Raw genomic sequence first — 15,977 nt, forward strand, 5'->3', positions numbered from 1 at the left:
TGATAACCCAGCCCAGCCTGTGAGACTGAGTGAAAGGAAGGAGGGGCTATCATAAAGGGGGGGATAGGAATAGAGAGGGAGAGAGGAGAGGCAGAGGAGAGATAGAGACAGCAGAGGAGAGATAGTAGCTGGGGACCTGGGAGAGAGTGGGGTGGAAGCTCCCAGGCTCCCCCAGCATTGCCTGGCTGTCTGAGCGTGGTGACTGAGCCAGGGCAAGGAATGTGTGCCCTGGATGAGGGGGAGAACTCCATGCCACTATAGATAACCCAAGAGAGAGGGGGACACTTCGCATGGAAGAGGCCCTGGAGTGAGAGCTGCTACAAGAGGCATGGTAGCTGTATTGTCAGATCCTGAGGCTGAGAGAACACAGAGTGACGTGTCAGAGCACAGGAGACATCATCCCCGCAGAGGAGGGATGAGCTGCAGTTGAGAGCTACACAGAATATGTCAGAGCTGCATGGAAGAGAAGCTGCCTGCCTATTAGCATCCATGTGAGTGCCCTTGAAGAGGAGGGTGATCTGCAGTGAGTATGGAGTGCAAGAGACATGTAAATTATGTTATTTAACATCTGGATAACATTAAGAACTGTGCTGGAGAGAGTGAGGAGCTGTATATATTTTTCTTTATTGCTGCAACCATTATGATTATCGTGCTGGAGGAAGAGGAGTGTAAATCAAAGTTCAGTTTATCATAGAGATGGTCTGGCGCCCAAATTATTGTGACTTTTATTACACTGCATCACAAAGTGACATTACCTGTGTCCCACTAACTACAGAGAAACACCTGCATGTGCAGGGACTCCCTGATCATCTACACCCATGCTCATCAGCTAGCCAGGGTTTGAGAAGGAGGTGCACTGTGTACCCTTTGCACCCCACAATACACACAGTGACAGGGGGTTACAAATATTTTATGGTTATGGTTTAAGGTTCATGTGCTCTATAGCACTTTGATTGGGAACACGTGTTTGTGATTGGATTACTCTCCACTGTCTTGCACCCCTTATCTTTTTATCCATGTGCCCTTGTTTCATAGTCTGTAAACTGTAGCAAATAGAGCCCCTGTCTTAACTTAAGTATGGAAAAATATTTATATAATGACATACAGTATCATGCCATAAATCAACAATAACAGTAATAATACTTTAATCATTCAGTAGAATCAAAGAATCACATTGTACATCTACCTAAATTATACACAAATTAGCCACAACATTAAAACCACTGACAAGTGACGTGAATAACATCGATTATCTTGTTACAATGATACCTGTCAAGGGGTGGGTATGTTAAGCAGCAAGTGAACAGTCAGTTCTTGAAGTTGATGTGTTGGAAGCAAATTGTGATGGCTAGATGACTGGGTCATAGCATCTCCGAAACGGCAGGTTTGTGCAGGGGCAGACCTAGATTTTTCCTTAGGGGGGTGGGGGGAGGTGATTTAGTGCCCTGCCCTCTTTTTCTTTTTTAGCAGGAGCACACTATATACAGAACATACTGCCTGGCCACTCTGATTGTGTTTACTTCTCAGCCGAAGGAGAAATATAGGGCCTAAGTCATTAAGGAGAGCAACGCATAAAAAAGGAGTAATTTTGCACCTGGGCAAAACCATGTTGCATTGGAGGGGGAGGTAAATTTAAAATGTGGGGACAGATTTTTAATTTGGGTAGGGCATGTCCTAGATTAACTTTAAATTTCAGTGTAAAAATAAAGCTATCAAGCATTTGTGCACTACATTGAAAAACAGCCAGTATTTATCTTATGTGCAATATAATAAACTAATTTGCACCCCTTGCATTGTAACATAGTTTGTCCCGGAGAACATTTACTTTTTTTTTCTGCCTTACTTTCCCTATTGACTCAGGTCCATAGCGTGCGGCTGCATTCCTGCTGTTCAGGAATGGTTTGAGGAGCATGGCAAAGAGCTCAAGGTGTTGACTTGGCCTACAAATTCACCAGATCTCTTTCCGATCCAGCATCTGTGGAATGTGCTGGAAAAACAAGTCAAAGACATGGAAGCCCCACCTCACAATTTAGGGCACTTAAAGAATCTGCTGCTAACATCTTGGTGCCAGATATCACAGGACACCTTCAGAGGTCTTGTGGAGTCCATGCTTCGATGGGTCAGAGCTGTTTTGGCAACATGAGGGAGACCTACATATTAGACAGGTAGTTTTAAAGTTGTGACTGATCGGTGTACTGTATATGCATACTCATAAACAGATGACCAAGTCGACTGGAGTACCTCTCTTCACTTTTTAAATATAGGTCAAGTGGCAAAATTGACATTAGCATGTATTGTGTGTTTTAGGGAATTTAGACTGTAAGCTCCACTGGAGCAGGGACAGATGCGAATGATTTAATATTTTCTGTTACCTGCTGCATAATGTTTGCCCTATATAAAGGATAATAATTCCCCAGATCTCTATCCGATCCAGTATCTGTGGGATGTGCTGGACAAAAACGGCAGAGCCGTGGAGGCCCCGCCCCACAACTTACAGGACTTAAAGGATCTGCTGCTAACGTCGTGATGCCAGATAGCACAGGACTCCTTCAGAGGTCTTGTAGAGTCTATGACTTGACGTGTCAGGGCTGTTTTGGCGGCACAAGGGGGACCTTCACAATATTAGGCAGCTGGTTTTAAAGTTGTGGCTGATCGGTGTATATGCCTGGGCATGCCTATGACGCTTTAGTTCACTATATATTGAAATGTAAAACTTTAGAAAACTCTTCTTTAGGTATTGTGCTCACTTACTTTTGAAACATATAAACCAACAAAAGAGTACAAAATAAAACAAAGTGATATTACACTTAATACAGTGTTATGAGAGCATCCTTCCTTGATAATTAGTGCTCTTTTCTGGTCCTAACTTTCCTATTTGTAAGATCTTATAAACATAATACCTGGAACCCACAAATCAACAAAACCACATAGCATGCCCCATGCAACAATGAAAATATGTAACACAGTTACACCATATAACAAGGCCTTAATAATAGTCAAAATATAAATGTGTGCTTACATATGTATATTCATATGTGTATATGAATCTGTTCAGTGCATGAATAAAAAATAACAATAATAATTGACAAATGCAATTTCCATAAACAATATTCCCTCATTAAAAACCCTCAGTGTACACATATGTAAAAACACAGCTAGATATGTCTATTGATGCAAAGGTTATGCGTGAACTATACATGTGCTGGACCAGTTGTAGATAATCCTGACTCACCAGGTCAATGAAGGTGAGAAATTTCCAGCTGCCCCCATAGGTCTGGTGCGCGGGCATCTCTATGGCCTTGTAGTGGCACAGCACGGACAGGTATGAGAGCAGGATGGCAGCCCGCAACACCTGGCAAGGGATTAGCGCCATCACCACCCAGAACACCAGGGAACACTGGAGGTCAGCACCACAGAAAAGGGCCGCGCACACCTCCCCTCCCCTATCTATGTCCCCTGTATGTCACTTTTTATTTTACTACCTCCCTCATTTAGCGTCTGGGGAATGGGATAGACGGGAGGGGGAGCGGGGACGCACGGCTGACACTAAGCATTACACGTTCCAGCCCGGAGGAGAGAGAGGGAGGGGAGAGCGGTTGTCATGGAGACCATGCTGGTACTTGCGATGCCTCCTCAGCAGTCTCATTGAGGGGGGAGCAGTAAGGATATGATGAGGTCACTGGCTGGGGGTGGGATCCCAATACCCGGTCCATATTACGTCACCCACTTCACAGCCCTTGCAGACAGCATGGGATGTAGTCAGAGAACATTAGAGCTGGTATTATGCTGTACAGCTCTGGTCACATCCGTATTGCTATATGCTAATTGTTATACTGCAATAATTAAGTCGCCTATATACTTATATATATAGACTCACTCATATAAATTGTGCAACGTTGCACATATTATGTAATGTGCCATTAATATTATTAGAAGTATGTAGATTGTCTAGTTTGCTGTGTATAAAGAATGGTCTAAAGAGAGATTTTTTTCTTTTAAATGTGTAATAAAATACATGAACATCATGTATTGAAATATACAATATGGTTGTTCTGTATATTTCACCAATATGCTCAGATATTGTGGCTTGAGAAAAATATAGCTAAATGTCTCACAAGTTGTTCTGCACTAAAGAATTTGTAGAACTTGTGACATGCACTTTTTTGCTGTAAACTACAATCTTATGTACAGTGCCCTTTAAGTATTTAGATCCTGTAAATGCTTTCAAATGTGTCTTGGTTAGAAATGACATGTATCTCCAATCAATTTTTATTGCATTCACATGCTCAAGTAGATTTTTTTTTTAAGGACGCAAATAATTATTTTACATCACAAATGGAAGAAGAAAGTCAATCAATTAGGTATTTTGCTTGTCCTGTGACCAAGTAGCTTACATAGGTGAAAAAACGATCCAAATGCTAACATGGCCATACTATTTACTGTTACCACTGACTGGATCAAAATCCCAGTATGTTTAGTGATCATTAGTGGGGCAGTGGATCTGAATGAAAAATAGGGGGCCTGATTCATCAAGGCATCCGAACTGAACACAAGGTGCGTTTCCTTTAAAACGCATGTAATTAGGGTCTGCACACTTCCAAACTCATCAAGGCGCGGCAGGGCCACCCTCACTACTTTATGGGCCCCCGGGCAATGCAGTGCACCAGGCCCCTAAAAAAGAAAATTTTATATATATATATATATATATATATATATATATATATATATATATATATATACACAAGAAAGAGGGATGATGGCGCCAAATCTAGTAGTGCTCACTGGTACAGAACGTACAGACAGTCAGTATTACTGTATACAGAAATATAAATACAAAGTGTTCATCATGTCAGGCTTGTATAAACAGTATAAACCAATGTTCATAATTCCTGATCATATGCCGAAACACAGACAGAAGAAAGCAGAAAACAACGTTTCAGATGTATCCGTGACAATCAGTAGCAAGTGATAGGTGGCAACGTACCAAAAAGATATAAATAAACAGCTTATCTGTATCAGAGGTTCCTGGAAATGAGCTCCAGTCAGCTTCAAGAGGTCAGGAACAGACGTGTAGATATCTTATGTAGGTATATGGTAACTGGATCATCAGCCACAGCACAGTCACTGCTCACAAACTCCACTCATACGGTCACTATGGAGTACTCTTCCTGACGAAGTCTATACGACGAAACGCGTTGAGGCTGTTCTACATACATATTCCTGGTACACATAAGGCTGGACTGTCTACCTGATCCCTGAAAAGTTACCCCATTGAGAACTTCTGTGTGGAGCCCATTGGTGTTTACTTCTTATACATCCCAGTGATCTATATCGTGTAGCAGTATCCTATGTCTACAGGATCAACAGATAAGCTTTTAAACCTTATATATATTGTGAGTGTGTTTTATTATGATACATGCTGAATAAATTATTGCACATAAGTACTACACTATATGGCTTTTTCCTCTCTTCATACACCGTATGAGTGGAGTTTGTGAGCAGTGACTGTGCTGTGGCTGATGATCCAGTTACCATATACCTACATAAGATATCTACACGTCTGTTCCTGACCTCTTGAAGCTGACTGGAGCTCATTTCCAGGAACCTCTGATACAGATAAGCTGTTTATTTATATCTTTTTGGTACGTTGCCACCTATCACTTGCTACTGATTGTCACGGATACATCTGAAACGTTGTTTTCTGCTTTCTTCTGTCTGTGTTTCGGCATATGATCAGGAATTATGAACATTGGTTTATACTGTTTATACAAGCCTGACATGATGAACACTTTGTATTTATATTTCTGTATACAGTAATACTGACTGTCTGTACGTTCTGTACCAGTGAGCACTACTAGATTTGGCGCCATCATCCCTCTTTCTATATCTACAATACTTATTTCCTTATCGGAGTACCATCCGAAAATTAAGAGGGAGGCTGCCTACTCTTATGAAGAATAGTGTACACCAAGATTGGTGATCCATATTATTACTTACTCTCCTACTTCGAGTTTGAGCGCCAGTATTTATTATATCTAATAATACACATATATATATATACAAGTTAACCCGTGCATGATACTCATGCATTCTAGTTAAATCAAGCTACTTAAGGTGTTAAAAAGGTTCTTGTCATGCATTTGGGCCATAGCCCAGGCCTCCTCAGGGGAAGAGCATTACTTCCCGACGTAAGCGCCCTTTCTTAACGTGGTTTTGTCCACATGTCACCACCTCATCATTCTTCTCCATCACCTCATCCTTCATTTTCATCGCCACATCTATCCAGATGTCTATCCAGACATAGGGATCTCTCTCAGCGGTCCTGAGTATCACACTCCTCTCACTCTATCACCCCCGGCAACCACCAACCACTCCCCACTGTCACCCCCGGCAACCATCAACCACTCCCAACTGTCACTTCTCCTTCAATAAATATATATATATTTTTTTTAAATCTTTATAAACACTTTTAACTATTAACAAATTAAATTAACAAATTAAAAACATCTTAGTATACCAAATTTCAGCCCTTTCTGAATTTTGTTTTCCACACACACTAAGAATTTAGTAGGTCAGTGTATAACTCCGCCCAGCAGGTGGCGCTGCAGCTTGGTTTTATTTTTTTCACACACACACACACAGACCGACTAACACACGCCACTAAGCATTTATATTATCTATAATATAAATGCGCGGATCTCAAGATACATGCACTCTTGAATTCGGGTGTAGATCTGCTGTGCTCTACTACATAAGATACTGCACGATACATCCAAAGTCTATGTGGTTTAGAAATTCACAAAAGACTGCATAAAAAAAAAGAGGGAATTAATGCCACCAGTTACCATTTTTCTTCGATTTTAAGGAGCACTTTTTCCCCCATATAAACATCTCTTAAACCAGGTGTGTCTTAGAATCTCGGGTGCATCTTAGAATAGCAGGCGGAAACCCTGTCTACAAGTTTGACCGTTGTGGCTCCACCCCACTCTTAGTATTCTAATGATTAAAGTGGCGCTCTTTGCAAGTGTGGAGCCACCGTTATTTCATTACAATGGAGCTGTATTTCATTCATTTTGATCCCTTATTGCAATCAGAATGTTGTCAAAAATATTGCACTACGAAGCCACATTGAAAAGAAAAGTCATTGTGTATGCAGAAGAACATGGAAATAGAGCTGTGAGTTGACATTTTGACATTAGTGAGGTAAATGTTCGTCGTTGGAGAAATGATCGCAAATCCATATAATCAAAGGGTTTTTTTGCTGGTAGTACTGAAATTAACGTGCATCTTACAACTGATGGCATCTTAGCATCGATAAAGCAGCAAGAAAAATGATCTCCCTAAGAAATACACTTATTAGGCTGCCCTTAATGTCTACTGCACATAACAGACATTTTCACACTTGCTCCTGATTGCAGACACATGTTATAGCATGTATATGATTCTGACATCACTAGGACTCCCTACTTAGACTAGCCCTATAGCTGGTGCAAGACATACAGCAGAAAATCTAGTATGTGAGATGGCAAGCGCTTGACTTGGACATGGCTGCGTGCGCTTGAGCTTGGCACGCCCTTACTATAAATTGACTACGGCCAAACACCTCTTCCCCGTCCGTTCACTCCCCATAATCATAGACTGTAGTACATGTCCCTTGCGTCCGCATACGCAGCGGACTTAGCTTAGTTGACGGACATATGTCCCAGTTCTGTTTATGCGCAGATGTGTGATATTGTAGATTGTGTTATAGTGAAGTTGTACATTTTTTCTTGCACCTCATAGAGAAAGCAAGGTTTTCATTACTGTAATTGCCGTTAATGCATGCACATAGCATTACTGGCTTAGATACTATGCAACCTTGAAGCAAATTAAATCCCCATAGTGTGTAAATAAAGTGCATGGGAGTTGTAAGGGGGGTTATGACTGGAGGGGGATTGGATATTTTACAAACTTTTAGAAGAAGAAGGTTTTTGTGCTGACTTGTTGGGGATATTGCAGTTAAGGAACAAAGGGGAACAAAGGGGCGCGTTACCGCGAAAAGTGCACGTTCTTGCGGGTATTACGGTACCGCATTAACGCGGATTTTCGTTCGCAACCCTATGGGCTGCGAACGAAAATCCACGTTATTGCGGTACCGTGTATTACGTTTCGCGGCTGTTCCGGCGCGTTACCGCAAATCCGAAAGCTAATTGAATATGCCCCAAAGATAGGAAAGAAGTGTATGAGTATTAACTAGTGAAAGGTCAATAAGGGACGATAAGAAAGACAGTTTGTCAAATATTGTGGGCTTTGCAAGGGTTCCGTGAATGAGTTGTGAGTGTCCAAGAAAAATAAAAGGAAGTTGTGAGAAATAAAATCATCAAAGTCCAGCCTCATACAGCTTTAGTACCACCCCCTTTCAATTTATTCCTAAGGTCAAAAAAATCACAGGAAATTATTAAACCTTTGGAGGTTTGACAGCTTCCAGTCTGTTTCAGGAAGTTCGAGGCTGCTTGAAAGCTTCACGGATATGCTTTTGTGCCCATGTCAAGAGATTGATTGTCCTTTCAACCTTGCGTCTCCGTTTTAGTATATAGCTTTTTATCATTGTCTCATTGCTGAATACAATTGCTACTGTTTGTAAACTATGCTTATTTTGTCTTGTACTTAAAACAATATACATGCAATAATGTATATATATATATATATATATATATATATATATATATATATATATTTCTGATTGTTGCAAGTTGCTTTTATACCATAGATAGATTTTATTGTAGGTTTAGTATTCTGTTGACAGATATACAGGATGTAATATAGTTGAAATGGAAGACTACTTCTAGTATATTAAAGGATTTACAGAAAGCTGTTAGAACAGTTGCCATAGAAGTAGCCTCACTGTGAGACTGAGTGGGTACAGAAGAGCACAAACAAGAGGGACTGATTGCTTCGTATAATGCCTTAGAAAATACTGTAATAGACCCAATTCCGCGAATGGAACTAACATCTGGTGCATTTTTATATCAGGTCCAGGAATTATACTCTGAATAACAATGGTGCTAAATACTGTCACAGATTTACCTATAGTGACGATTATGTTGTATATCTAATTACTGATTGTTATTTTCTGTTGAATTCATGTATGACAATGTATATTGTATGCAACATTGTAATGTAATCTCAACGTGTGCTCTGCTAGATGACATGAGTTTGAACTTATGCAAGTGTCATTAGTCTGTTGAAAATAGCTAGACCAGGCAGAGATAGGATCTTGGAGGAGTTTGAAGCCCCAAAGTTGTAAACCATCTAGCCACTCAAGCAGAGCAGGGGTAAGAATTCAAGGTCCTGTGAAACTTCCCTCAGGACATCCCTAGCTTCCTTTGAAAGCCCTGTGGAATTTGGGAGATCAATCTGTCTTTATTGATATCTAAACTCCAAAGGTGGGGGGTGAGAGCTATGTGGCAAAAAGGTTTAAAATCTTCTGACTTAGACAATAATGTGTGCATTCTCATGAGGGGGTCTTTCAAAACGGAAATGTCTCATTTTTCTCAATTGTGTTCCCTTACACATCAGGCCTTAACTAGTAATTAGTGACAGCACGGTGGCTTAGTGGTTAGCACATCTGCCTCACAGCGCTGGGGTAATGAGTTCAATTCCCGACCATGGCCTTATCTGTGGGGAGTTTGTACGTTCTCCCCGTGTTTGCATGGGTTTCCTCCGGGTGCTCCGGTTTCCTCCCACACTCCAAAAACATATTAGTAGGTTAATTGGCTGCTATCAAAAATTGACCCTAGTCTCTGTCTGTCTGTGTGTGTACGTTAGGGAATTTAGACTGATGTGAATGAGATCTCTGTACAGCGCTGCGGAATCAGTGGCGCTATATAAATAATGATGATGATTTTATTTCCTATTTTATTTTATGAAACTTATTTGTGCAAATATATTGTATGTCTTGTTATTAATTTTTGTAACTAAGCCTTGGAACCATTTTCCAGTATTGCCTGTCTGACCATTTTCCAGATTAAATAAATTTAATCTAGTGTGTTCTCCATGATTCTTTGTGAACTTACGAAGCTCAGGGAGGCTCATGCTACATGTGTATATCATTTAAGTGTGAAACATTAATAAGTGGTTCTGGTGAACGTAAGGTCACCATAATAAAGCCTTTGTGATGGCAGAAAAGGTGTAGTCATTGCTAAGTGACTAAGATGACACCAGTCACCGCCAGCTGTTCAGATTGCTGTATCTGGGACTTGCTGGGTGTTCGTGACAACTTATTGCATTATAGTCCATATCAATAAAATGAATGCAAAGAAATGTAAGAAAGTGGCAAGCAAATGCATGCAGCAGTTTGTAACAGAAACAAACATTTCAAATGTAAAAAAATAAATAAACAACTTTCTAAAGAATCTGCAATATATTTAAATGAACAAAAGATGAATAATTGGCAACTCATAAAACTGGAATCTACAATTCTATTTTAATCATATAACAATGCTCTCATTGTGGTATTATGATTGTTTGTATACGGACAATTATATTATGCAGCGCTATACAGAAAATATATAATCATTCACATCCGTTTCTGCCTCGCTGGAGCTTACATTCTAAATTCCCAAAGACACACAAACACACTATACACTATAGGGTCTATTTTGTCAGAAGCCAATTAACCTACCAGTATGTTTTTTGGGCTGTGGGAGGAAACTGAAGCACAAAGAGAGTGTTAGTTCTTTCCTCCTAGCTCCATCAAAAAAGAACTACAGCCATCCCAAAAACATGGACATTGCCCACATTTTTTCCTTTCATGGAACAAAAGCTCATATGATAAATCATAACATGATATTTAAGCTTATTGATACAATTAAAGCAAAAAATGAAAGCTTTGCACTATAATGTAAAGGGATTTGTCCCAATACTCCTGATGAAGTAACGGGAACTTACAGACCTCATTACTTTAAAATATCCAAATAAATGCTGTTGTATCCAACCCTATTCATCATGGGCAAACCGAGAGGGGTTCCTAGTATCTGGAAACCCCCCTTTAAGCCTGTGGCGCTGTATAATTGAGGTGGCTGGACCCTGCTCCAGCTTCACACGGCTCTGCTTGAAAAGGGAGAGCTGCGTGCACCTAACAGTAGTGCATGCAGCATTGCCCATGTATATTATAGGGATAGGAAGAGTTGGAGAGCAGCCAAGCACTGTCTAAAATTATAGCCACGCCCCCATGCCCACTGGCGGCGTGTTGTGGAAACCCCCCTCTACAAATTCTGTGTTTGCCTTTGTTTGCCTTATATTTTGGACTCTATGACAGCAGGAATGATTCACACCAGAATCAGGCATCAATGTGTGAAGGGACACAATTTCATGGTGCTGACATTTTTCTCCCAGACTGTAGTCCACAGACATCATTAGATAGACCTGTACTTCTATATTTATGACTATAAATATATCACTCACATTGTATTTCCTGCCAAATGTTCAGTGTTTCTGTTTTAGGCTTTGATTGGATCTGATCCAGATACAGTGTCCAAGCAGCCATCTAACACCAAGGGGCCAATTCAAATCATGCGATAAGTGAAGTTTATTGGGCAAGCAAAAGTAGTCCTTAATTTCGCTCCCAAAATTCTACTTATCACTGCCAAATTATCCCCCGATTCAAAGGAAGTGTCTGTATGCCGGAACTCGACTGTATGTGTAATGTTTTGGCAAGCATGAAAGTTGGATGCAAACTAAAACTTTTGCATGCAACTTTGAGCAGCAGAGGAATCAGTGGCTTAGTTGCTGAGTTACTAGCTGTTTTCTGCAGATTTGACTGCGTTATTAGTGGGTTTCAAGCTCACACTTGAATACCACTGTAAATCTCAATAAATCCCCCCAGATTCCCAACCAGCAGATAGCCTGTGTTTGTTTCCAACAGGGAGACCCACAAGTGTGGAGTACTCCTGTCATCGAAAAAGGTCAGTGTTAGTCTTGAGTAGCCTGAGTAAAAACAGCATGCCCCCTCCCAGAGACTACCAGCCCTAAAGGGAAAGTGCTGAGATTTTCCTTGCCCTCCTGGACTGTTGTGGATGGGGTAATGAAAAGTTTGGGACTCTTTGGCACTGCTTTGTGGCATCTTACAAATAAAGAAGATAATGATCTCTGCAGGATGTGTTTATTTAAATTAACTGGGCATATTATATATAAAGGTACATGTATATGAATCTATAGGTATATTAGTGTTGGATCTAAGCTGATTCAGGTGGTTAGCACAAATTGTATGTGTAAGAAAGTTACTATGTATGTGCAATGAATTGAATAGGTCTTTCCCCACTCCAATACTTTGTATAAGGATATAACATAGCCATGAAAAGTTGTTTTGTCGCTCAAAAGAGAATGAAAGAGGAACAATTGGAAGTAGAGGTCACCTGGGGGGAGGGGGGGAACATTGTAGGAAGCGAGGAACTGCCGGAAATACCCTGGCAGTAGGGTGAGACAGGAGCTCAGCCCGCCAGATCAGCCCGCCTGCCATCTGCTGACTCAGACCCGCCTGGGTCGCCTCGTGTCTCCCACTGCCTGGACTCGCCTGCTGTCTCCTGCCATCTTCCCCATCCATCCTCTACACGTGGCTCCTCTCTGACCGCCGCCGTCTCTGGTACGGCTTCCTGCTCCCCCATCCGTCCGCTGTCTCCTGCCGCCTGAGCTGCCTGTGTCTCCTGGTCACCGCCTGGTCACCGCCGCCTGGTCTTCCTGACAAGTTCCCCTGGACACCCACAGCCTTGGCCTGCCTTCCACGCTGCCTGCTGCCCGCTGCCCGCTGCCGTTCCTGATCTCTGGCCCTCCTGAGGACTACAGCGACCTGTGGTAATCGGCCCTGCACTCCTCTGGACACCCGCTGCCTGAAGCTCCTGCTTCTAAGTCTCCTGGCAATCACAGACGTCGCAGACTTTCTTCCAGCGACTTTGTCTCATCTCAGACTTCAACGACTTTCGCCCAGTGACTTTGTCTCACCTCCCGAGTTTGTTCTCATTCTCATTCTCCTGTTTTCACCCTAGTCCATATTGTACTGTATTTATTGTTCTCGGCTTCCTTTGTAGGCCTTATTTTTATTTTTATTCCACTTGTATTTCTTTATTTATTTCTTTATTTATTATATTTTTATATTTATTTTCTCCATTCTTTATTTTTATTTTTCGCTCTCTATTTTTATTGCATTTACTGTACTTATTTTTATTTTTCGCTCTCTGTTTTTATTGCATTTACTGTATTTATTTATCTCTATTTGCATTTCTTATTTACTTATTTACTGTATTTAATTATTTCTATTTGCTTCTCTTATTTACTGTATTTAATTATAATTTAATTATTTCTATTTGCATTTCTTAATCTATTCCAACAGCATTTTATTTCTCCCTTGGTACTCCTCTGCTCTCCGTCTATTGGCCTTTCTTGTCTCTTTGTTCCCCGTTCACGCCTCTCTGTCTCATTTAACACGGCTTGCCTTGCCTAGCCTCTTTGCCACACCTCTCCCCACCGTCATTGTCATTGTTGGCTATTACTTTATTTAACTCACTTATCTCATTTCCTCTTGTCTACCTTCTGACTCCCCCTGTCCATTGTCATTGTTGGCTATTACTTTATTTAACTCACTTATCTCAATTCCTCTTGTCTACCTTCTGACTCCCCCTGTCCTCCTCTCCCGTCCCCCTGCTTCAGACGATTCTTCAGTCCCCTCTACTTCTTACACTCCTCCCCCACCCCACCATGCCTCCCTGTTCACTTGCCATACCCATACTCTCACCTCGCCCAACTTCACGCTCCTGTCCCCGCACTCCCCCGCGCACCGCTAACCTTGCCAACCTTATCCCCATCTTCCCTCTCCCCTCCCTCCCTCCCTTTCTCCTGTGCCCTCTGGAATGCTAGATCCGTCCGCAACAAACTCCCCTCTATCCATGACCTCTTCTTATCTAACTCTCTTAACCTTCTTGTAATTACCGAAACCTGGCTCACCGATTCCGACACTGCCTCCCCTGCCGCTCTCTACTATGGCGGCCTCTCCTTCACCCACTCCCCCAGACCTGGAGACCACCCAGGCGGTGGAGTGGGCATTCTCCTATCCTCCACCTGTACTTTCAGACTCATTCCTTCTGAACCCTCCCTCTCTTTCTCCTCTTTTGAAGTCCACTCTATCCGTCTCTTCTACCCCATCCATCTCCGCGTCTCTGTCATATACCGTCCCCCTGGGCCCTCCTCCCTTTTCCTTGACAACTTTGCTGCCTGGCTTCCACACCACCTCTCCTCTGACATCCCCTCCATTATCCTTGGTGACTTCAATATCCCTATTGAAAACCCCACCGACCCTGCTTCCGTCAAACTCCTTGCCCTTTCTTCCTCCCTTGGCCTCTCCCAATGGACCTCCTCTTCTACCCACTGCCTTGGTCACTCCCTTGACCTTGTCTTCTCCCACCATTGCAGTCTGTCCGACATCTCTATCTCCCCCTTTCCACTCTCGGACCACCATCTCCTCTCATTCTCTCTCTCCTCTACTCCTGCACCCCTCCCCCCACCCAAATCTACCCGGTCCAGGCGCGATCTCGACATCCTTGATCCTGCTATTCTATCCTCTTCTCTCGAAACTCTCCTCTCTCCCCTTTCCACCCTGTCCTGCCCTAATCAGGCGGCCTCCCTCTATAACCAAACCCTCTCCTCCGCCCTTCATGCGGTTGCCCCTGCCCAGCCCATCCACCTTCGCTGCTCCAATCCCCAACCCTGGCACTCCAAACTTACCCGTTTCCTCCAAAAATGCTCTCGTACTGCCGAACGCCACTGGAGAAAATCTCGCTCCCTGGCTGATTTCCTCCACTTCAAGTTTATCCTCTCCTCCTACAGCTCTGCCCTCTCGCTCGCTAAGCAATCCTTCTTTAAATCCCTCATCTCCTCCCAGTCCTCCAACGCCCGCCGCCTCTTCGCTACCTTTAACACTCTCCTGTCTCCCCCACCTCCCCCCCTCCCTTCCTCCTTATCTGCCACTGACTTCACCTCCTTTTTCTCCTCTAAAATCGCGGCCATCAGACTTGAAATCTCCTCCTCCACCCACTCTTCCGCCACCCCCCCTCTCGCCCTTCCTCCCCCCTCCACTCTCCCCCCCTCTCCCTCCAGCCACCAACTCCTTCTCTCCTTCCGCCCCACCTCGGGTGAGGAAGTCCACTCTCTCATTTCTTCTTCCCCCCCCCTTCTACCTGCCCCCAGGACCCCATCCCTTCTCACCTTCTTCGCTCCCTTTCCGCCTCCACCTGCTTCCACTTCGCTCACCTCTTTAATCTGTCCCTCTCCACCGGCATCTTCCCCTCAGCCTTTAAACATGCTCTCATCTCACCCATTCTCAAGAAACCCAATCTTGACCCCACCTCACTCTCTAATTACCGCCCCATTTCCCTTCTCCCATTTGCCTCCAAAATACTCGAGAGACTTGTCTGCAACCATCTCTCCACCTACCTCTCTGAACACTCCCTCCTTGACCCTCTCCAATCAGGCTTCCGTCCCCTCCATTCCACTGAAACTGCCCTGGCTCAAGTTACAAACGATCTCCTCTCGGCTAAAGCCATGGGCCACTACTCCCTCCTGATTCTCCTCGACCCCTCAGCGGCCTTTGACACCGTTGACCACCCCCTCCTGCTTCACACCCTTCAGTCCATTGGCCTCTCCGGTACCGTCCTCTCCTGGTTTCACCTCTTATCTTGCCGACCGTTCCTTCTCTGTTTTCACCTCTGATTCTCTCTCCCCTTCTTCCTCCCTTCCAGTCGGGGTCCCTCAGGGCTCTGTCCTTGGACCCTTACTATTCTCACTATACACCTCTTCTCTGGGTGCACTCATCAGCTCCTTCGGCCTCAAGTACCACCTTTATGCTGATGACACTCAACTCTACCTTTCCTCTCCTGATCTCCCTCCCTCCCTTATTTCCAGGGTATCCGTATGCCTCTCTGACATCTCCTCCTGGATGTCCTCTAGAT

At 43.2% G+C, this 15,977-nt stretch overlaps 1 protein-coding gene across 3 annotated transcripts in view; it reads right to left on the reverse strand.

Annotated features, from left to right (window-relative positions):
- Window positions 1-3,666, reverse strand: part of AIG1 (androgen induced 1) — a 285,135-nt gene extending 281,469 nt beyond the window's left edge. Inside the window, exon 1 of one of the 3 annotated variants that reach the window (XM_075203234.1) lies at window positions 3,233-3,664. In XM_075203234.1, the coding sequence (XP_075059335.1) occupies window positions 3,233-3,373 (141 nt within the window). In that variant the 5' untranslated portion in view covers window positions 3,374-3,664. Of the gene's footprint in view, window positions 1-3,232 lie in introns of all 3 variants that reach the window. The other 2 variants (XM_075203233.1, XM_075203235.1) reach the window with 2 other exon arrangements.
- Window positions 3,667-15,977: the final 12,311 nt, after the last annotated feature.

The sequence above is a fragment of the Mixophyes fleayi genome, chromosome 3 (assembly GCF_038048845.1).
Source record: "Mixophyes fleayi isolate aMixFle1 chromosome 3, aMixFle1.hap1, whole genome shotgun sequence".
NCBI lineage: Eukaryota > Metazoa > Chordata > Amphibia > Anura > Limnodynastidae > Mixophyes > Mixophyes fleayi.